At 37.2% G+C, this 20,625-nt stretch overlaps 11 protein-coding genes across 11 annotated transcripts; 8 read left to right on the top strand and 3 right to left on the bottom strand.

Annotated features, from left to right (window-relative positions):
• Window positions 1-1,146: 1,146 nt before the first annotated feature.
• On the top strand, window positions 1,147-2,130 carry FDP41_010968 (uncharacterized protein; the record flags this gene model as incomplete). The annotated part of the gene is made up of 1 exon (XM_044701324.1): window positions 1,147-2,130. One exon carries the CDS (start codon window positions 1,147-1,149, stop codon window positions 2,128-2,130), a length of 984 nt encoding a protein of 327 aa, XP_044567703.1.
• A 16-nt stretch (window positions 2,131-2,146) lies between these two features.
• Window positions 2,147-2,920, top strand: FDP41_010967 (uncharacterized protein; the record flags this gene model as incomplete). Its single annotated transcript, XM_044701323.1, has 1 exon — window positions 2,147-2,920. One exon carries the CDS (start codon window positions 2,147-2,149, stop codon window positions 2,918-2,920), a length of 774 nt encoding a protein of 257 aa, XP_044567702.1.
• Window positions 2,921-3,669: 749 nt separating this feature from the next.
• FDP41_010966 (uncharacterized protein) lies at window positions 3,670-4,836 on the top strand (the record flags this gene model as incomplete). The annotated part of the gene is made up of 1 exon (XM_044701322.1): window positions 3,670-4,836. One exon carries the CDS (start codon window positions 3,670-3,672, stop codon window positions 4,834-4,836), a length of 1,167 nt encoding a protein of 388 aa, XP_044567701.1.
• A 661-nt stretch (window positions 4,837-5,497) lies between these two features.
• FDP41_010965 (uncharacterized protein) lies at window positions 5,498-7,104 on the top strand (the record flags this gene model as incomplete). Its single annotated transcript, XM_044701321.1, has 4 exons — window positions 5,498-5,619; window positions 5,726-6,415; window positions 6,541-6,546; window positions 6,660-7,104. 4 exons carry the CDS (start codon window positions 5,498-5,500, stop codon window positions 7,102-7,104), a joined length of 1,263 nt encoding a protein of 420 aa, XP_044567700.1.
• A 260-nt stretch (window positions 7,105-7,364) lies between these two features.
• On the top strand, window positions 7,365-9,629 carry FDP41_010964 (uncharacterized protein; the record flags this gene model as incomplete). Its single annotated transcript, XM_044701320.1, has 3 exons — window positions 7,365-7,570; window positions 7,629-8,168; window positions 8,474-9,629. The coding sequence occupies 3 exons, from the start codon at window positions 7,365-7,367 to the stop codon at window positions 9,627-9,629; spliced, it is 1,902 nt and encodes a 633-aa protein (XP_044567699.1).
• Window positions 9,630-9,651: 22 nt separating this feature from the next.
• On the bottom strand, window positions 9,652-10,944 carry FDP41_010963 (uncharacterized protein; the record flags this gene model as incomplete). Its single annotated transcript, XM_044701319.1, has 1 exon — window positions 9,652-10,944. The coding sequence occupies one exon, from the start codon at window positions 10,942-10,944 to the stop codon at window positions 9,652-9,654; it is 1,293 nt and encodes a 430-aa protein (XP_044567698.1).
• A 495-nt stretch (window positions 10,945-11,439) lies between these two features.
• FDP41_010962 (uncharacterized protein) lies at window positions 11,440-13,658 on the top strand (the record flags this gene model as incomplete). Its single annotated transcript, XM_044701318.1, has 2 exons — window positions 11,440-11,685; window positions 11,751-13,658. 2 exons carry the CDS (start codon window positions 11,440-11,442, stop codon window positions 13,656-13,658), a joined length of 2,154 nt encoding a protein of 717 aa, XP_044567697.1.
• Window positions 13,659-14,388: 730 nt separating this feature from the next.
• FDP41_010961 (uncharacterized protein) lies at window positions 14,389-15,534 on the top strand (the record flags this gene model as incomplete). The annotated part of the gene is made up of 1 exon (XM_044701317.1): window positions 14,389-15,534. The coding sequence occupies one exon, from the start codon at window positions 14,389-14,391 to the stop codon at window positions 15,532-15,534; it is 1,146 nt and encodes a 381-aa protein (XP_044567696.1).
• A 170-nt stretch (window positions 15,535-15,704) lies between these two features.
• Window positions 15,705-16,753, bottom strand: FDP41_010960 (uncharacterized protein; the record flags this gene model as incomplete). Its single annotated transcript, XM_044701316.1, has 2 exons — window positions 15,705-16,306; window positions 16,552-16,753. 2 exons carry the CDS (start codon window positions 16,751-16,753, stop codon window positions 15,705-15,707), a joined length of 804 nt encoding a protein of 267 aa, XP_044567695.1.
• Window positions 16,754-17,827: 1,074 nt separating this feature from the next.
• Window positions 17,828-18,938, top strand: FDP41_010959 (uncharacterized protein; the record flags this gene model as incomplete). The annotated part of the gene is made up of 2 exons (XM_044701314.1): window positions 17,828-18,317; window positions 18,496-18,938. 2 exons carry the CDS (start codon window positions 17,828-17,830, stop codon window positions 18,936-18,938), a joined length of 933 nt encoding a protein of 310 aa, XP_044567694.1.
• Window positions 18,939-19,004: 66 nt separating this feature from the next.
• FDP41_010958 (uncharacterized protein) lies at window positions 19,005-20,568 on the bottom strand (the record flags this gene model as incomplete). Its single annotated transcript, XM_044701313.1, has 5 exons — window positions 19,005-19,483; window positions 19,536-19,628; window positions 19,679-19,729; window positions 19,846-20,019; window positions 20,073-20,568. 5 exons carry the CDS (start codon window positions 20,566-20,568, stop codon window positions 19,005-19,007), a joined length of 1,293 nt encoding a protein of 430 aa, XP_044567693.1.
• Between the last annotated feature and the right edge of the window lie 57 nt (window positions 20,569-20,625).

The raw sequence follows: 20,625 nt of genomic DNA, 5'->3' as shown, positions 1-20,625 counted from the left end.
ATGATTAAACAATCGCTTCATTTCCATTCTGGTACTGTGATTTGCATTTGGTAAGACAAACCCCATTCTAGAAATTGAAAAGCAATAAATAAATCAACACTCTCTGACATCTAGTAATTTTCAACTCCAATCCGAGTCTTGTAATAATGGAAAAGGCTTGTAAGTGTAATGGAGAAAGGAGGGGTTTGTTTTGGTCATTATCGTGGCTTTGATGTGACAACGAAGAGATGCAATCAATATGTACATAAAGTAAGACTTTTGACACTTTGCATGGTTTGGGTGTCCAGAATAAGATTATTCACAGAATTCGAACTGAAATTGATTTGGCCCTCCAATCGTTGCAACAAACATGAACGGATTTTCAAAAAGTGTTTCAAGGTCCTTCCAACAAGTCGTATGTCTTGAGTTCGAAGACAGAAACGCGAATTAAGATCTTTCTCAAGCACACTATCCATTATGAGACAGTAGGACAAGGTCACCTAATCTATATCGTCATTTTGTTATTTAGGAATGCATGACCTTCGAGAAGCCAATACTTTTTTAGAAATCAGGTGTTTTGGATAGAAATTGCTTTTGTAAAATTTGACCTATGGCGCCACAAGCTGTAAACAACCTATTAGAAGGATAATTGTATTATCGATTCAATAAAGTGATTGAGGTTCTTTTATTGTTCGAACCTTTTCAAAATTCACGCATCAGACAAGTTAGGAAGCACCGATCACTTTTGGCCTGATTTCCCAAAATTGAAGCGGTTATATCCATCGACATCCAAAGAGTTAAAAAATTATTGTTGTGGTGAGAAGAGAGCTCTCTACTGTTGCTTGCTTGGCATTATTACACACGCTCCGAGAGAGATATCTCATCCACATTTGACAAATTCTGTCATCTTGCAACGATATTGTTCATTTAAAATATTAGCCAACTCTTGACGCACCAAGTGTTGTTTCAAACGTTTTTTCATCATCAGAGCACACTATTGGACAACTGCTGACCTCTTATCTTTGTGAGAGTGCTTCACACAAACATACCATAGCTATCACAAGAACCATTTCAATCAACAACGCTAGTAATAACAACATCACCACTCATTCACTCCTATTGTGAATTCATTGATTATAACCTCTCTTCTTAATTTCTTCACAACATATGCCACCAACTCTCACAACATCAAGCCAGCAACAATTCTTTGAAAATGTTCATCATGCCATTCAAGAAACACTTAAAAAGTTTCAAATTCATTTGGAATTATGTATGAACGACCCTCCTTTCATGTCTGGTTTTTTTGAATTCCTAAAACAAGAACACAATGCTGCAAGCCTTGAATTTGTGTTGAGTGTGGATGACTTTGCTCTCGGAAGGATGGTTCGTCCTGTGAAGAGCACTCTTTTTTCATCAAATTCCACCTCCTCGTGGTCTCCATCCTCATCACCACTGCTTCCATCCTCCTCGTCTAACGGTTCTTCATCACCTCTCAGAAACTTCAAGATGAAAACAAAGCCCAAGAATAATAACGGTGGTGCATCCTCTGCATCCGCATCCTCATCTGCGTCCTCCTCCTCTTCATCAACGTCCATGAATAGTACCGTACACAACAGTGTTACAAATATCAATTCAATAACGGTGAATCGAAAACAAAAAGCTCGGGAAATAATTAGTCGATTTATCAACGATTGTTCTCCACATCAAGTGAATTTATCCTATCCTGTCAAGGAAGCAATAGTAAGAAATTTTGAAAAGGAATGTTTGAGACCTGACAATGATATTGATCCTCACTTGTTTGATGAAGCTAGAGTGGAAATAAGTTTACAGCTCAATTGTGATAGTTTTGTGAGATTCTTGAAAAGTCGATATTTTGTTCAATTCGTTACTGAAATGGTCGAGAGAGACGTTTCTTCACATAATATGGATCTCATTTACAAGTATCTAAGTTCATATTTTTCAAAGATTGGAGAAAGAAGAGAATCTGTATCACGAAAAGGATCGCCTCCATCGATGAATTCTCCTTCCATGTTGTCTCCAACCTCTTTTGACACTTCTCCCAACAATATCAACAACAACGACAACAACGAGAGCGACGACGTTTCTTCTCAAACAAATACTGAGATGGAGGAATTTTCCATCGATTCATGAACAATTCAATACACTCATGGAATGTATCAATTGTGAAACCGCAGATGACCGACATTTTGATCTAGTACATGCTTTAATTAACCTCGACAAGTTATGGATATTGGTTTCCGAAAACCCACAGTCCCTTATCTATATCTCAGAAAAGAAATTCTACCACAACAAACGAGGACTAAAGATTATCAAAGAAGTAGGCATCTTGGATGCAACACCAGAAGAAGTACTCTACGCACTGTTAGATATGAGAATTTTACACATTGTCGATGACATGATGACACAACCAACCTGTGTCAAATTTGCCCAGAATGACAAGTATGCCATGTCGTATTTAAGCTCTCGATTAAAAATGGTGTGGCCAGTGTCAGATCGTCACTTAATCATTGGTTCCTCGATTCGAGAAGAGCATAAACCATTTACTGGATATACAATTGTAAGAAAGTCGTTAGAATCCAACGACATTACAGTACTTAAGGGTTGTGTGAAAACAATCTTTCTGGGTGGAGTTGTGATTGAGAAAATCAATGAAAAACATACTCGCCTTACTCTCTCAGGATTTCTCGATATGGGAGGTAAATTTCCAGTAGGTCTATTCAACAAGTTATTGGCCATGAGAGGGTCTAAAAACGTTGAGAATCTAAAGAAGGGAATTTTAAAACGAAGAGAAATGAACGACGAAGAGAGGAAAATCAATTCAGAGAATTCGTGTCGAGTGATTGAAACATTAACCTATTGGAAGAAGTCCCAGAGCAAACAACCAAACCATTCAAGCAATTCAACCAACAACAACAACTAGATGTTGTCGCTATCATGGCGTCCATTTCGAATATTATCATCACACTCTGCACAACCCAACTACAAGTTAGTAAATTCTGCATAGTTGATCCCAAGAGAGCGTTTTACAGTTTTTCCTTCCGTCGCAACAAATAGGCCTCTCTATGATGTGTGACAATTATGGCAATCTGGCGTTCATGAAATGCACACAAGCCCAACCAAGACCCTCTGGCGTTCATGAAATGCACACAAGCCCAACCAAGACCCTTCACACAGGCAATGGGCCTTTGCCTTTTTGAATCGTTGGCAAGTCCAAACTAGAGAAGGACATGACCGTTGAAAAGCCGACCTTCCGGATTGGATTCTTCAGTGGGTTGATTATGACGTGTTTAAAAGCGCTCAAAAAAAACTATTGTTGTTGAAGCTGAGCTATCTTACGACTAGTATTCACATCCAATATTATTACCCAACAGTTGTTGTCAAGGCACTCTTTTTGGGGTTTCTTTGTGGGACTTTTGAAAATCATTGATACCAACTGAATCCATTCAAATATCCTCTGATCCAATTTCTCTCTTTCATTATTGAGAATCTCCAACAAAGAGGTACTTCCGAATTCCTCACCACCAAATTATCCATTTAGTTTCTCATCATCCGCAAACAAGGTGTTCTTTTATCCTTCCTATAATACTACTACTAGATCTCACATCGGTCTCAACCATCCATTATTTCTCTCTACACACGCGCATACTCTATCGCACACACACTCACAACATGCCAACTCTAACTTCCTATTTTACCAGTGTCAATAGTGACAACGATCATTTGGATTTCATTCCATCCTCAAGGTCACGCAACAATATCCTTGCACACAGAAAACCATCACCAAGAAGAACCACCTCCACTGTAACCACCATAACAACCACAACGAGTGGTCAGTCGGACTCTCCATCTTGCTCACCTCCTCCCTCTCCTCATGGTAGTAGCTTCAGAGGAGCAGTCAGTTTATCCATCAACTCGGAACGTTTTCGGTCCAAAAGCTGTTCATCAAGCCCAAATTTGTCACCTGACAGCCATAGCGCATCACGAAGTAAATGTTCGAGTAGTAGTGGTAGTAGTGGCAGTGGTTTCATGTCTGTTCATTCCCCTGGATTTCAAATAGTGTATAGTAGCAGCTGTAGTAGTGGTTCTATTGGATCCACTGTGGACAATGGTTCCATGGGCACAACAAATGCATCATCATCATCCTCCTCACCATCACCTCGTATCCTTGTCGATGGTTGTGATAAAACAGTCAAAGAGATTCTCAAATGTTATCATTTCAGTTTTGAGAAGTTTATAACGGCTGGACCTGAATTTGTGGAATCTTTCAAAGAATACTTAAATTTGGAATGTAATTTGGCTCCTTTTGAGTTTTTTGAAAAGGTGACAGAGTTTAAATTGTTGAGTTTGCCACAAGAACGAACAAATATGGCTCACACAATAATTGACAATTTTGTGAAAATGGCAAGTGACAAGGAAATTAATATTTCCAGTAGTATACGAGAGATGATTTGTTCTGAATTTAAATCGAATCAATCGAATGGTGATATTCCTCTTTCACTTTTTGATAGAGCCCTTACTGAAGTTCAATTCTCATTGAAGAATGACACTTTTCAAAGATATGTCACATCGAATGATTTTGTGAAATTGGTCATGCACCAACTTCAAGATACCACTCATTCTCCAACTCTAATTCATGGCAACACGACACTCACAAGTACAACTCTTCGAAGAATCAGTACTTGCAGTGAAGATGAAGATCTGACCTTTGAAAACAGTATTCATAATTTTTGTACTTTGATTGGAAACAAACTTTCTCCAACACCACCAAGAGGAAGAATTATATCATGTGCACATCAAGTACCATTCAAGTACCAACAACACATTGAACACAAGTAATGATCATTTGTAGAATGTTAGTAGTGGAGATATGAACATACTTTATGACATATATATTCACATGTGAAAATTGCACACGAAATGTTCACTTAAAAGCACAGTTTTGTAATCAAAGAGCCTCTCACTCTGATGCATCACTGAAAGAGTTGCAACTTTCCCCAACCAATTGTATCCCAAATTTCATTCATTGATTGCAACCTCAAATCACACACCTGCCGTGAAAAATACACATCCAAAATAAACCTGATCTCATCAAGCATGCTTGATCTCTTTCTCAACCATCCAGAAGAAGTCATGACTTTTAGATGTCGCTGCTGTGTGAATGGAATTTCTTTGATTTTCGAGAGCGATAAAATTAAATTTTAATTAAAAAATTAAAAAAATTTAAAAACACACTCTCAGTGTTTGTCTCTTTGCTTTTTTTCGGATCCACAGCAAGAGGGAATAAATCTTTGAAGAGCGAAGATTGATCCTACAAGATTGATATCAACAACATCTCCCAATTACGAGACCTATCATTTCCATGAACATTCATTCTTTCAAAACACTTGTTGTATTCTTTTTGTGGACTCTATTCATTCATTCGGAATTTACATCAATTTTTTTCACAACCACCATCCATCCTCATGTCCATCATGGAGTGAAAGTAGTGGTGGTGGTGATGGGTGAACTGATTCAAGTTCAAGTCGTTTCACGGCATTGTGATAGGACAACCATTCATGAAAATGAATACATTCCAAACGATCGATTTGATTGGTATTCACAATTAGGTTTAGCTGGCGGGTAAGTGAGAGATGTTGCAAGCATCTAATGTCCAATCAATGATATGTTTAATAATGATATAAATGATATCTAAATGATATATAATGTGAATGAAAATGCATACTAGTCAACTGACTGGTCTAGGTCAACAACAATGTGTCAAGATGGGAGATGTTTTGTACAATCGATATTTACATCCCTCTTCCAGTAATAGAATTAGGGGAATATCCTCAAGTTATAATCAAACTCAATTTCATTTTAGGTCAACCGATTATGACAGAACTCTCATGTCTCTTTTTAGTGTGAGTATGGGGTTATTTAAACAGGGAAGTGGTAGTTTAGCTATCATTAATAATGAAGAGCCAAATTTAGGATTTTCATTGCCTAATGGAACTCAAGCAATTCCAATTCATACTGAAACAAAGGATATGGATGCGCTCATTCGAGGATTTGAATTGTGTAACACTGTTCAATCAAGAATGAAACAAGTGGAAGAGGGACCAGAACAAACCAAAATTCTTAATGAATATCGAACATTTATTGATCAATTATATAATGTGACAGGATGGCACAAAAGAGACTCTGAATTACATATTTTGTTTGATTTATTACTCACACAACGTTCTCATCAAGCACTAAATTTGGAATGGGTGTTAAATAATTGGGAAACATTGGAATCTCTTCGAGATAAATTATTGAGACTCAAATTCAGTTATGCAACGATTGGACGGGAAGGATGTAGTAATTTTCATAAGACTTTATTGGAACAAATTAAGTCACATAAGGACAAGTATATTCACTACAGTGCTCATGATACGTAAGTGTGTTCATGTGAGTGTGTGATTGTGTGTGAGAAGAAGATGAGCCTCTATGGTATATTTCTATTTTAACAATTTCCTTAAATCTTGCCTTAATACCCATGTCAATTCCATGATCTTTTAGTACCATGTAAGTAACACTGAAATTGTGAACATGTTCACTGAACATAATAACGACTAATACTACGACTATTGTACTACACATATTCTCTCTCTCTCTCACTTTGTTAACATTTATATCAGACAAGCACTTGCAGCAAGTTTAAAACTCACACAAGACTATGAATTTATGGGAGCTCATCCTCCTTACGGTTCCAACATGGTATTCGAATTGCATCTTCTTGAAAATAACAAGAAAGCTATCCGTGTCGTCTACAATCATGGATATAATGATAGTAGATTTACACCACTCAAACTTTCCAGTTTTGGATGTTCACAAGAGTTTTGTGATTTGGATGTTTTTGAAAAATTATTACAAGAACAATCCATCACTACCAATTGGTGCATTGATTGCAATAGCCGAGATCGAGAAGTATGTTGTGGAAAGTTCAATAAGGGAGACAATGATATTGCCATTGCTTTTGTGTCCATTACACCCATTCTTGTGGTGTCTAATTTAGTGACCATGTTGATTTTGTTGGTGGTTTGTTTAAAGAATAGAAGGAAGTATGGATATCAAGGAGTGTGATTTTGCCATTCAAATGAACATTCACTTTGCCATAGAACCCCCCAATTAATGTTGCAATCTCTATTGTTAGAATAATGATAAATTTTGTTTTAATATTCATAAAAATGGTCAGTATGTCTTTGGTGAAATGAACAATATAAGGAATCAACGCCGCCTTTTCTTCCAAATCAAGGTGTTTCTCCATTTTCAATAGCTCGACTGGCGTTATCCCGAAATAAATTTAAAATCGTTTTAAAAAATCAAGAACCGAGAAAACAAGAATGAATTCATCTGTGATTGATACTAAACAGAGACAACAATTACTCCCTGATCGTTTTATTGAATTTTGCAAAGAGCTCACTAATTTCTCAGAGGCCAAAAGCGAGAGTTCTTGGCGTTTGGAGGCCTCCAAGGATGGTGTTTCAGTCTACACCAAACCAGTGGAGAATGCAAGTACAGGCTCCACTGAATTGGCCTTCCGGATCAGGTAAGTCATTGCATCACAAGTGGAATGCGTTAGATGAATAATGATGAATATCATATAGCGGAACCATCAAGAGCACGATTCAGGAAGCTTATGAAGCAACTCGACAGGTGCATTTCAAAGCAAGAGAAAAGAATAGTGTGGAAGAAGCGAGTATTTTAGAAGAGATCATGAATAAGGACAATGGTGAACGATTGGATATTACCTATCAACGAACACACTCACCTAGTACATTCCTAGTCTACAAGAGGGAATTTCTCTCTGCGAGATATTTCTTTGAGGACTCTCCAGAAAAGAAAATTATATTTGAAAAGACAATCGATCCAAGTCAAATGTCTGAGACAGCGAGGAAAAACTTGAACAAATTGAATGGAGTGAATGATTATGGCTGTATCTATGCTACTATCTATTTTCAAATTATTGAATTCCAAAAAATCAACAACGATACGACACAGTTTGACATTATAAGCAAAGTGAATATGAATGGATGGATTCCCATGAATTTGATTAATGCCTTGATTAAGATTGCTCCACAAAAAGCAAGAGAAGATATGGAATCATGCATCAAGTTTTACAGAGAATCAATAAAATCCAGTCAATAGTAGGTCATCAAGACTGACGTATCGGTTGTCTTAACTAGTCATGTGGAAAGTGACACAACATTCTCACCAACGCTCTAAAATCCCGTAGAACAGATGAGGATCCAACACACGTGATCTATTTAGCGAAATAAGGAACAGCACAACCAATTCCTTAAAAAATGTTCATACTCGGTATACCTCAATCTCTAAAATCATCACCTTTGCCAACGAGAATATTTCATTTCAGTCGAGTTCAGTTTCTTCTTTGCCAAGTATTCCTTTCAATTCTTATATCCGCAACGATCCTTAATTTAAATTTGTATAGTACAACAAATGCCGAACAACTTCAAAGCAGTGAACAATACAGTTTCGGAGGAAGATTAGGAACCTATGATCTGTTCATGGCAAATATTGTGAAGAGATCCAACTCTTCCTCTCAAGAAATTGTAGATCAAACAAAGAAATATCTGGCACGATCATTCAACTCTACATGGTGCGATATTCCGTATGTCCACAAAGAGACTGGCGAATTGTTGCGGCGTCGAGAAATGTGCCTAGTAGATAATAAGAGCATGAGATTCTTCTCAATATGGGATGGATACAATGTTTACCAATTCAATACAGAATTCACCTCAACACCAAATTCATGGCAATTAGAAAATGGAAGAATTAATCTCACAGGGAATTTACCTGAAGCTTGCTCTGGACAAGTATTCGTTATTGGAAACAACAATTACGCCTTATTTGTGAATCATCAAAATATTACGAGTAATTCTTTCTATACAAGCCTTAACAACACGACGTCCACATATCTGATACAAGGAAATAGCACCATCTTTTTAAATTCTCTTGATGCTCACAATAATATTATGAAAGACTCAAGATTCTATTTCCGAATAACCAACCATCCATCAGGAAGAGGAGTAATTATACGCAGTGAGAAATATAGTGACTTGTGTTTTTGTCAGCTCAAAAGATATCTCACGGTGGACAAAATGTTCGAAGTGGGCTTAGCTCCTTGTGATAGTTCGGATCCTTATCAAAAGTTCTATTGGACAGGAGCAAGTATCATAAGCTCAGTGACTGTTGATACTAGCTTAATTCAAGGAAGTGAAACTATGAAATCCACTTCGTATACACTGCGGTTTTTTAAATTAACGTATGGGCAGTCCATAGGATTAATCAGATACAATGAGCGTCCATCCAGTATTCTCACTCTTTTACTTCTCACACCAGAGAATGCATTGAAAAATCCCTACCAATTCAGAGAAAAGCACGTACTAACTTCATCAACAGTTATTGAATCATTTTACAGTAACCATGACATTGTTGAGCAAGATGTCACTCTGCAAAATCAATTAGCAACAGCATCAATGCCTTTCCGCTATTCAGAGGCATCTGTGAGAACAGAATTCTGTATATGTATCAATGTGTTCCTATTGATAATTGTACTTGTGGCAGTACAAAATCTCGTAATTTAACTCGTCGTGCAATTATTGCAACTCAATACACTTGTGGTCTGGCATCCATCTCTTGCCTCCATCTGCCTGTTCTTTCATTTTGAATCGCTGTTTGATGAGGTAAAATAAATTGCGATTTTGCATTTTGATTTAAAACCCAGTGATTTCTAAGTGTGTTTACAGTCTCTGCATGTGCCTGTGCCACTCGTTCTAAAGGATTTCCATTCTCTGATCTTATGTATCCTCCTCCCATCATTGACACAATGGGAACTGTTTCTTGAGCTTGAACATTGGTGTGTTGTGGGTCACGGCTTTTTATAAATTTTTGATCGTACTGAGCCATTCTTTCGGCAAATTCGGCCACCATTCTATCACGTCTTAACACACCAGCTGGTGACAAGCATAGTAGTCCCAGTCTGTCACCTTCTAAAACATCCACTCCTGATTGATAAAATATACAGTCAATTTTTCCTTTAAATTCTTGTTCAAGCGTGAATAGACTTTTTTCAAGAATTTTCAAATACTGCTCATCCCTCATTCCATTCTCAAGTTCAATATCCCAATCACTCTTTTCCTTATGCTCAGGAAAATTATGTTTACAATGCATTGAGAATGTGAAAGACTTTCCTTCATGTAAGTCACGTGCAAGCCGAGCTGTTCCATCTCCTTGATGAACGTCAAGATCAATAACTAAATACCTCCTTCCATTGATGCACAACCCAGAGTTAATTAAATACTGTCCTGCAAGCACAATGTCGTTCCAAATACAGTATCCTCCACCTTTTTCATGAAAAGCATGATGTCCACCTCCTGCCAAATTACTTGCTCTTCTCGAATAATTATGAAACACTGCATCTCGTGTGGCCTTTACTGTTGCGCCTATGGTGTGCAAGACGCGATTTCTTACAAATTCATTCCATCCACTCTCAAAACCCCAGCGTTTCATTTCCTTATGTGTAATGGTACCATTCAAAAACTTGTCGACATAGGTATGGTCATGCACTTGTTTGACAATTTCAATTGGAATTTGTTGTGGAACTTTAATTTCACTCTCCAACACATAATTGCATGATTGTAATAGTTGTGGAACTTGAATCCATTTTGGTTTATGAACGTGAGTGGTCGGTATGGCAAATTGAGCTGAAGAATAGCATGAGAAAAATTGAGTGATCCTGGGTGGGTGCAGATTTCCATCAGACTCTCGTGTGGAAGAGTCTGTATGAAAATAGAATTGCTCATAGACCAATGAAGGCTTGTTCATGAAGGTCCGAAGAAGCACTGTTGATGAATTTCTATACATCAGTCTGGATTGAATTTTAAAATTACTTTTCATCATTTTTTTAACTTGAAGATTCTCCTTGAGGATCAATCACAGAGAAGAAAAACACATCAAGTCCATACGCGCATGCGCGAATGATTATCGCATCATCATCATCATGAATAATCAATTAATTCCATCGCCGTAATTTCCTGGCTGAATTTGGTGATGATCAAATCTCTCTCGTGTACAATTTTTCGTTTGAAATTACCCTGTATTTTGGCATAACGATCGTTTTGCTTTGATTTGCTTTTGATAACTTGTGATTAAGCAGCGCGATGGAAATGCTTTGATTTCTCGTGATGAAGCGACTCACCTTTGAGAAGAAGATGAAAGCGAACTTTTGTCCATCTACAGCTCTGTTGGCCGCACAAATCCACTGAAAAAAAGTGAGAGGACAACTCAAACCCTGCACCACCTTGATAAAGCCTAGCTCTCCTTCTATTCTTACAACTCGGCCAACGCATAATCATCTCTCTCTAATTGGATCTGAATTACAAATTACATCATTCAATGCCTTCGTTTAATCCTCAGCTGCCCGATTTTGTAGAGCCCTTGTGGCTGCCATCGTTATTTCGGGTTGAAGCAAAAACAGATTTGTGGATGCGACTGGAGCAAGAGGACGCAACTAATTGTACAACAGAGCAAGAAGAAATCACTTCGCCCACGAGCGATGATGCCTTGTTCAATATTAAACGATCAAAAAAAGAGTACAGCGTTCATGAGATGAGAGATAAGGCACGACAATATATGGAAAAGGTAGGTCTACTGTAAAATATAACTATGATAATATCTACTCTTTCATATTCAAAACCGACCATTAGAATAACTATGTCGACGCGCTCGCTACCTTTGAAAAGTATATCATCAAGAGAACCAATGTAAAAAGCTCCCTCAATAGCTCCGTGTCATCCTCAATTACGACCAATTCTTCCAGTTCACAACCATCTGGAGCTTCAGTCGCTAGGTCAGATAGTGTGGCGTCTCAACGATCGGACAGAGAAGAGAGAAGCGTTAACCTCTCATTCAACAGCAACTCTTTGAAGATTTACGTTTTAATCGGATGCAATTTGGCCGTTGAGTACACACTTAAAGGAAATATTTCAACAGCAATAGATGTTCTTACTAACACGATTGATATCATTTCCGAGAATATTAAGAAATTGCAGAAAAGAGCCTCGTCAAGCAAAGGTGAGGGTCGTATGAGCAGATCTAGCTCTCGCAATTCACTTACAGGGCATGTATCGGATGTAAAATCCAAATTGAGAGATGATAAGGATCAACTTAACTTTATGAAAGCAATCCTTGCCTTTAATCTTACCAATTTACTCATCAGAAAAAAGAAATATTCCTCTGCTCTTTCATACTGCAAAATTGCTTTAAAAAAGTTCTCTTATTATGGAAATTCAGAATATGCATCCTTCTTTATGTTAACAAGAGCGGTCATTCATTGTCTAATGAAGAATTACCAAGACGCACAAAATATTCTGGTGGATTGTCTTATCCTTATTCGATATATGAAGTACCACAAAGGAAGAGAATATGCTGCAGGTTCGGGCTCCCTCAAAATTTCATGGCTATACATTCCAGCATCATCACCTGACACAATGAATGAGGATGATGCTTCAAGTATTTCTCGATTTGGAGCAGTTTTTCGAGAAAACTGGGAATCTATGATGAAAGTCCTATCGTATCATAATTTGGCTCTCTGTAAGGCGTATTTTCAAGCTTATGGGAAAGCGTTTAAACTAAGCGAGAGGGCAATTGAGCTTGCCAAGTCAATTCCAAATATTATAGATGTTGGATCTTTAGTTTCAACACTTGCCAAAACATTTAAATTCTGTAAGAGAATGAATGAGACAGCTTCTGCGTATGCAGGAAATATTCTTTTGAGGACTAGTTCAGAACCAGAACAAGTGCTTCAAACCCTTAAAACAGTTGTAGATGTTCGGAAGAAACTTGTTTCCCTACTACCATTTCTGGGGAAAAGTGATGATTTTAAGGATTTAAATATGTCAATAATTGAAGACGAGGATGATTTGATGGAACAAAAACAATCTGTGAGCTCTAGTCAATCTAGTAGATCAACACAAAGTGACGGTAGTGAAACAGATAAATTTTTGCTCAAATCGTCACTTAAAAATACAATTATTGCTGCACGACACGAAACAACTGCGTCAATATCTCATACAAAGAAAAGAACTCCTCAGAAGGTCGTGAACAACAGAGTCGTACTTCCTCCAGTTAAGCGAGTATTGACCTCCCTAGATATGTTAAACATTCATAACACCAACGAAGATGTAAATAGTAAGAAACCAAATGACAGTAGAAAGGCACAAAGCGCGCCGAAACAAGAAATTTCAAAGAGAAAAGAGAAGAATCAAAAAATTATTAAGGCAGAAGAGGTGGTTGCTGAAATGGTGACATCTGTATCATCAACAAAAACAACAACTGAAACCAACCTTACCAATACCTCTTCCACACCTAACATTACCAAACCAGTCAATGCAGACCAAGACCCAGCTCTGCAGGCTGTTATGGAAGACCCAACAAAGATGAAAGCATTGCTTATCATTCAACAAGCTTTCAGAAAGAAGTTAGCGCGAAACAAAGCCAAAAGGATCAAGATAGAAAAAGAAAATGCCCTTAGAGATTTCCTTGCTGAAGAGCGAAGGTGGTTCGAAGAGAACAAGGACAAGTATTTCGATTTGCTATTGGAAGAGGAGAAATAAAAAATCTAATTAGTTTATTGTTAGCACCATTGGTGCTGGTAAATCCGTGAGGATTGGGGATTGTTTTTGAAATGGTTTTTTGAATCTTGAGTTTTCATAGTATTTGGTGTGACATTTACCAACTAGTAAGGTGAGAATTATTTGGATTTCAGGCCAATTTTGGTAAATATTTGGTAAATTTTTAAGGTTGGGTATTTGAGTATCTCGAATCATTACTCCGTCATGGTGGATGATGAAAACTTTTCTTCTATCACAGTATCTTGATTCTTGATAATCGTTGAGGATGCATCTTATTGATGTAATTTCTAGGAATTTTGTGTAGAAAAAGTCCCTAAAACATTGAGTGTTAGGGCAATAGTATATAAAATGTTTTAGGGTTCCGGGGCATTTGCAGTGAGCGCATTGTCTTTCCTTATGTTGTTTGATATGATTACTTGTCAGATTTCTCCAGATTGACCATTTAGTCTCTGTGTCAATTTTAGATTTGATGAATTTCAGATTGATAGATGACCAGTTCTTGGTAAGGTGTAGACTGGAATTATCTCTATCAAATTGGCTAAACATTACTTCGTACCGAAGCAGTTAAACATTCCATTATAGGCTTTGCTTTTCAAGATGTGGATGGATATTTCACTATCTGTGTGAATTTTTGCCTTGGATTTAGGTGGATATCTTTAGTGATGTGAGTATAGCTGACAATTCAGCGACGTTATGTGAAGAAATAAAAAAAATGCTTCGAAGGAATGTGTCTTTGACTTCACAAACATCGGATTCAAATAATTCGGAAACTGACGAAGAAACACATCATACGATATTGTCATCTCTTGGAACAAAAAGTAACACCCATCTACACTCAAAATCTAATTTAAATCGAATCAATCATGATGAAATGGAATTACTTAAAACAATTCTAGCAAAACGGAAACAAATTTATGAACTAGAATTAAAAAAAATTCATTTAGAAAGAGAACATACTCGTAAATCAATGATGATGACGAATGAGGAGGATGGAACAAATTTTCTAAATAGCTCTCCAAACTTGTCCTCCGCCCATTCACATGCCTTTGATGAAGACACCTCTCCATTCCTTAAATATCCTTCTTCTATTTTACTCACTTTACTGCAACAACAGCAAGTGAAATCATCACCAACTCGTTTATTGACAACGTCGAATCATGACGAGAGGAACAAGAATGAGTCACAAAGTGAAGTGAATAGTATCAAAAATAATGACATCACAATGCTTACAGAAACAAACGTTCCAAAACATTGCGTTCCAATACGAACAGATGTCAGGAATATGGATTGGAAAGCACTTGCCAGTGTCACACAATTTGATGTCATATTAATGGATCCACCCTGGCAATTAGCAACTTCGAATCCGTTACGTGGAGTAGCGATTGGCTATAAACCACTCTCAGATAAACATATTCAAAATATGGATATCAATTCTTTGCAAGAAAAGAAAGGAGGATTTTTGTTCATTTGGGTCATTAATGCAAAATATACAAAAACATTGGAAATGATCGAACAATGGGGTTACAAATATGTTGATGAAATTACATGGGTGAAAAGAACAATACACAGACGTTTGGCAAAGGGACATGGTTACTACTTGCAACATGCAAAAGAAAATTGTATTATTGCTATGAAATGTAAATCAAAAGAAAAAGAGAAGGAAATGCTTGAAACTGCAAGAAACCGTGTAGCCAAGCTTAGTGACGTGATATTTAGCGATCGAAGAGGCCAGTCACAGAAACCAGAAGCTCTCTATCACTTCATTGAACAAATGGTTCCAGATGGAAAATATTTGGAAATATTTGGAAGAAGAAATAATTTGAGAGACTATTGGGTGACAATCGGAAATGAATTGTGAAAAAGAAAGCAATACACCTACTTGCCAAGGCATGAATCGATATAATTAATGATTAATGTTTTAATGTATTACAATGTGTGACACAAGTGAAAGTTTTTTGATTTTCACATGGTGGTGAAATATCGAATCTTGTTCAAGCATGAACAGACGCAGCAAGCTTGGTGTGAGATTTACTTTTGTTCCCACAATGCAGATTTTTCCTTCATCTTTTGTCTTCCTTCCATCAACTTTTTCTTTTCCTCTTCTTCTTGTTGTTTTTTCTTTTGAGCCAATGCTTCACTTCCGCTGTGTTTCAGCGCCTTTCTCTTGGCAGCATTCAATGTCATTTCCATTTTGTTTGTTTCAGTTTGATCTTGTGCTTGCATTTGTGCCAATTCATTCTTTGCTCGCAAAGCACCAACTCCTTCACCGTGTGACTTGGATTCGAGATCTTTAATCTTATTTTCACGTTCACGCTTGGCAGCATAGAATTCAGAAATGGCCTTTTCTAATTCTTCATTCATTCCTTCTGGCATGGTGAAAAGTTCTTCCAACAAGGCATAACCAACACCTGTCACACCAATTGCAAAGTTTTCTAAATGGTCCTTTGGAGCAGTAAGTTCAGTGTGTCTCTTGTAATATTCTTGTAAAATCATATGCTTGTAATGGAGAAGCAAATATTCAATGAAAGCAATGTGCTTGTTAAAGTCAAGGTCAATGTCACGAATTTCTTCACGACGTTGAGTAGCAGTACGAGTACGACCATTCTTTTGTAAGAAGTCAGCAGCTTGGGCTATTATAATGCAAAGGAATAATTTGATGGGTATTTGAGAATGACATGATGACAAATGACAGTCCAAAGAGAATACGGTTTTGATGGATGATGATTTTTACAAAACAATTTTCAAATCACCACGGAATGATCAATACCATCCGCATTGTATTCATCACCGCATCATCATTATCAATAATATTCATAAAATATGATTAAGAATTCATGAATGTATCGAATACTTTACAACAATAACAAACACATACCTTCATCCAATTGTCCTTGGAAAGCACTACTTGTGTTCTCAGAAATATACTTTTTAAAAGCATTTGAAAGTTTCACAACTTCTGGCCAATCATCACCCAAAGCAAAGATAAAACTCTTTAAAAAGAATTCACATTGTTCATCAATGGGTTGATTGACAAGTTCTTGGAAACGTTGGGCGTGTTTTGGATCAACTTGAGGCATGATGTGAGGAAAGAGATGTGTGAGAGTGTGTGATGTGAACGGATAACTGTTGAGTTGCTGGTGATGATATTTTTTTTTTAAAAAAGTAAAATGAAAACCTACTTGAAGTAGGTTGGAATTTCAAGTCACTTGACATTTGGCGTGACGTGTTATCATCATGATTGACAGAAAGTCAACTCCCATCACTTATCAGCAAAACATTGGTGAAAAAATTTGAGAAATGAATCGAGGTTGTTCACTTTGCATTCCTTGTCTTTTGAATAGCAAAAGGTTCAACTGTTCTGAAGAACTCTGAGCTCTCGCTTGAACTCATTATGCGAATCAAGAAACCCAACTTGGAACAGATTCAATTTCCATTTTCCATAATGACGCACATGTCATTCTTTTTGATCAACAAACAACCGTTTGACAGGGTTACAAGAGTTCTTGTCGTTTGCTTATGAACAAAGCACTCACCAACAAACATTCAACCAATGAACTCATAGGATCCCATGAACAGTTTTCTGCTTCAAATATTTCAATCATATTATTAACGTTGAAGAGTTGAAATCTAAAAGAAATATGTCAATAAAAGTACTGGAATAATTGCCCTCTTCCAGAAAGTCGAAAAAGTCGCTTTTTTACATGACACGCACTGCGCAAGAGTCAAGAGTTGATTGATGGTTACCTTGATCAATATTATATAAATGCTACACAAACATTAAAGGCAAAGTATTTAACCGGTGAAATTTGTGCATTCGAACTTTGTTTGGAAGCATTTCACTTTTTTCAATCTTGAAAGGCTGGGTAAACAATTGAAGGCAACCTTCAATGGAAGCATTTGAGTACTGATTGACTTCAAAGGCTCATTACAAAGAACAAACAAAAAAACAATAACACAAGTGGGAGAGACCCCAATTCTCTTTTCAATTTCACTATTATTTCAACAAACTCTGTGAAATCAAAGCACACATGAGCCCTTCACGTGTAGACTCCTCCTTCTTCTCGACTCGTTCAGTCGTCCATCTCAAGAACAATTACCACCATCGTGGTGCTGCTTTCTTTTTCCTGACCATCATCTGGTTCTTCATGATGATGACAACCTCTCTCTCCTCTCCTCGAGTACTAGTGCTGGCACAATCTTTGCGTTCTCCTAGTTTTATTAAAGCCGTTGATGTTGCCACTTCCATTTACATTTCTTCACAGGAATGGAAGGATTATTTGATGTCTTTCAATATTGTCTTTCCAATACCTTCCTGTGCCACTACGAGTGCCAGTGAGTTTCCTCCTACTCTCGATTTGTTAAAGAATGGAACCACACGAATGCCAGTGTTGAACATGTGTTATGAATCGAATGCGTTGCATCCTTGGCCACTCATTCACCAAAAGGCAGGACAGTTGTTGGTTTCAACTTTGAAAGCTCAATATAAAATTCAAGATTTAATGGCCAATTTCACAACAGTGAACACGAGTTTGTTGGGATATTTTGGATCTTTGAAAGCTGCTGTGGATAGTGGCGCTTGTGATGTTGCCATTGCATCGACCAATTGGGACAATTCAAGATTGAGTCAAGCTCATTTTCAATGTAAGTAGAGATGTTTGTTGATGAGGTCTGAGGTACTATGTATTCATGTTCACAATTTGGTTGTTGTGATATGTACGAATAATTGTTTGAACGTGGCACAATTTGACCAATCATATTCTTGATGTACATGAATCCACACGATTGAAATTGACACAAAATATTGTTCAAAACCAACTAGGTGCCTACGGGTCAAGCTTCAATGGATATTTGCGTTCTGGACTTGATAATGACACAATTAAAGTGTCAACAGTGAATGACCTCAATCAAGCATCTGTCAAAGTTGCTGTTTACAAAGCGACAACTTATGATCAATGGGCCACAACCAATCTTCCAAAAGCCCAAATTGTTCGTTTTTCTGGAGGTTACTATGAAGCCTGGCCTATGATTCTCAACAATCAAGTTCATGCGTTGATTACTGATGCTGCTGACCTTTTCTCCTTTTTGGCTGCAAATAAGGAGAATTGTACAGCTTGCAAAGCAGATGCTTTCGGTGAATCATTTTCATATGGAAGTTTTACCACAAACAAGATTGCGAGGTACTCACTAGCTACAAGTTCTGTTGTTATTAATTTTACATACATGATCGTTTTAATTATGAGTGTAATTATGTTCATGTGGTAATGAAAGAATTCACATATATGGTATACACAATTTTGCAAATAAATTCATCAAGTGCAATGTTTTGCACTAGTTCGTTATAATTGTCACGTCTGAAATGTAATTTTGATTTTCATGTGGTGTGAGTAAATTCTTCATGAATAGGAATGCCTTGTCAATTGATTTGGTATCCGGAAAGTATATGATAAAGCCATTTCGTAAAGCACTAATTTCCACTTTTGCATTGGGGTGAGGCAGTTCAAATTCGCCAGTATATTCATCCACTTGTTTTGCAGAGTAACGATGTCGCATGAAGACTCTTCCTATTGAAGAGTTTGTGTTTGGCTGATTCGTAACAAATACAACGTAGTCACCTGCACACATTGCAATAATGGAGTCCTTGTGGTCGAAAATACTTTCAATCGGCGCTATATCAACACCATGTGCACCAGGCGTAAGAAGCCACGTAGATTTTGTTTTCACTGCTGCACAGAAATATCCACACGTTATTTCTTGAACAGGATCTTCACAGAATACTCTTCGTACTTTGGGACTATTTTCATGACCGCCTTATTGAATAATAATACTTGTCATGAATTTGGTTTACTAAGGTGAGCTTACCTTGTAAAGGCGCTTCAGGCATCTGCCCTGAACTATTACAACCCCATCCATAAACAGCCCCACTGGCACACAATACTGAAGTGTTGTCATATCCTGATAAACGCATGTGAGCTCACTAGTTCAAGCTCGAGCGATCAACTTACCACATTTGGCAATTAGAGGTATTTCGTTCACAGGAAAACTTGTAATAAGAACTTGAATGTTGAAGAAATAATGTTGAGATGAAAATGATGAATTGAAAAAGTAATTTCAATAATGAAATTATTTCACGTTTCCATTCAATACAACATATTCCAGAGTTCATACATACCTGGATAATGAGATCGATAGCCAGCACAACTGCCATTACTATCACTTCCACAGGCATACACACCATTTTCTGTAACGAATATTGAGTTAGAATTGCCACCAGCAACTGAAAGAATTTTTGAATTGTTGAAATAACTACCACTCAAAGCTTTTGGTGTGGGAATGCTGTCCAGATCTACAACATATCTTGTAACCATACAATAATAACGAAACATAATGTTCACATACCAGAAAATCCACATTGATGTGAACTATTTTTTCCACACACATAAACAATGTTGTCTTGTGTTACAAATATTGAATGATAGCCTCCACAACTACCATCTATCACAACATGATTTGTCATTGGACCAACTGTAGCGACAAGTCCACGTTTTTTATGTGCTGTGATGCCAACGTTGTCATCTAATTCAATATCACCATCAAATCCACATCCTAAACAACCTGAGGAATTTAGCCCACAAGAATATACTCTTCCGAGGTCCGTGATGATGTGAGTATGTATTCTGCCCGAAATGACTTTTACAATTTTAATGTTCTCTATCACAATCTTTTTGCAAGGTTGAATATTTGAATTTGAATGATCCTCGAACATATTTGGTGGATCATGATGTGTTTGTTTTCGGAATGATCCAGCCTCATAAATTTTAGGGCCAAGCAACAATCCACCGGAAACTTCTTGTTTGTTTTCATAGTCGAGGGTGTAGAGGGTGGAAGAAGGCATTTTTTTATCTTGAATACCAAAGATTACTCTTTTAGAATTTTGAATTAAGATTGGTTG

This window comes from Naegleria fowleri, assembly GCF_008403515.1.
Source record: "Naegleria fowleri strain ATCC 30894 chromosome Unknown tig7, whole genome shotgun sequence".
NCBI lineage: Eukaryota > Heterolobosea > Eutetramitea > Acrasida > Naegleriidae > Naegleria > Naegleria fowleri.
This window is presented reverse-complemented; position numbering and strand designations above follow the sequence as displayed.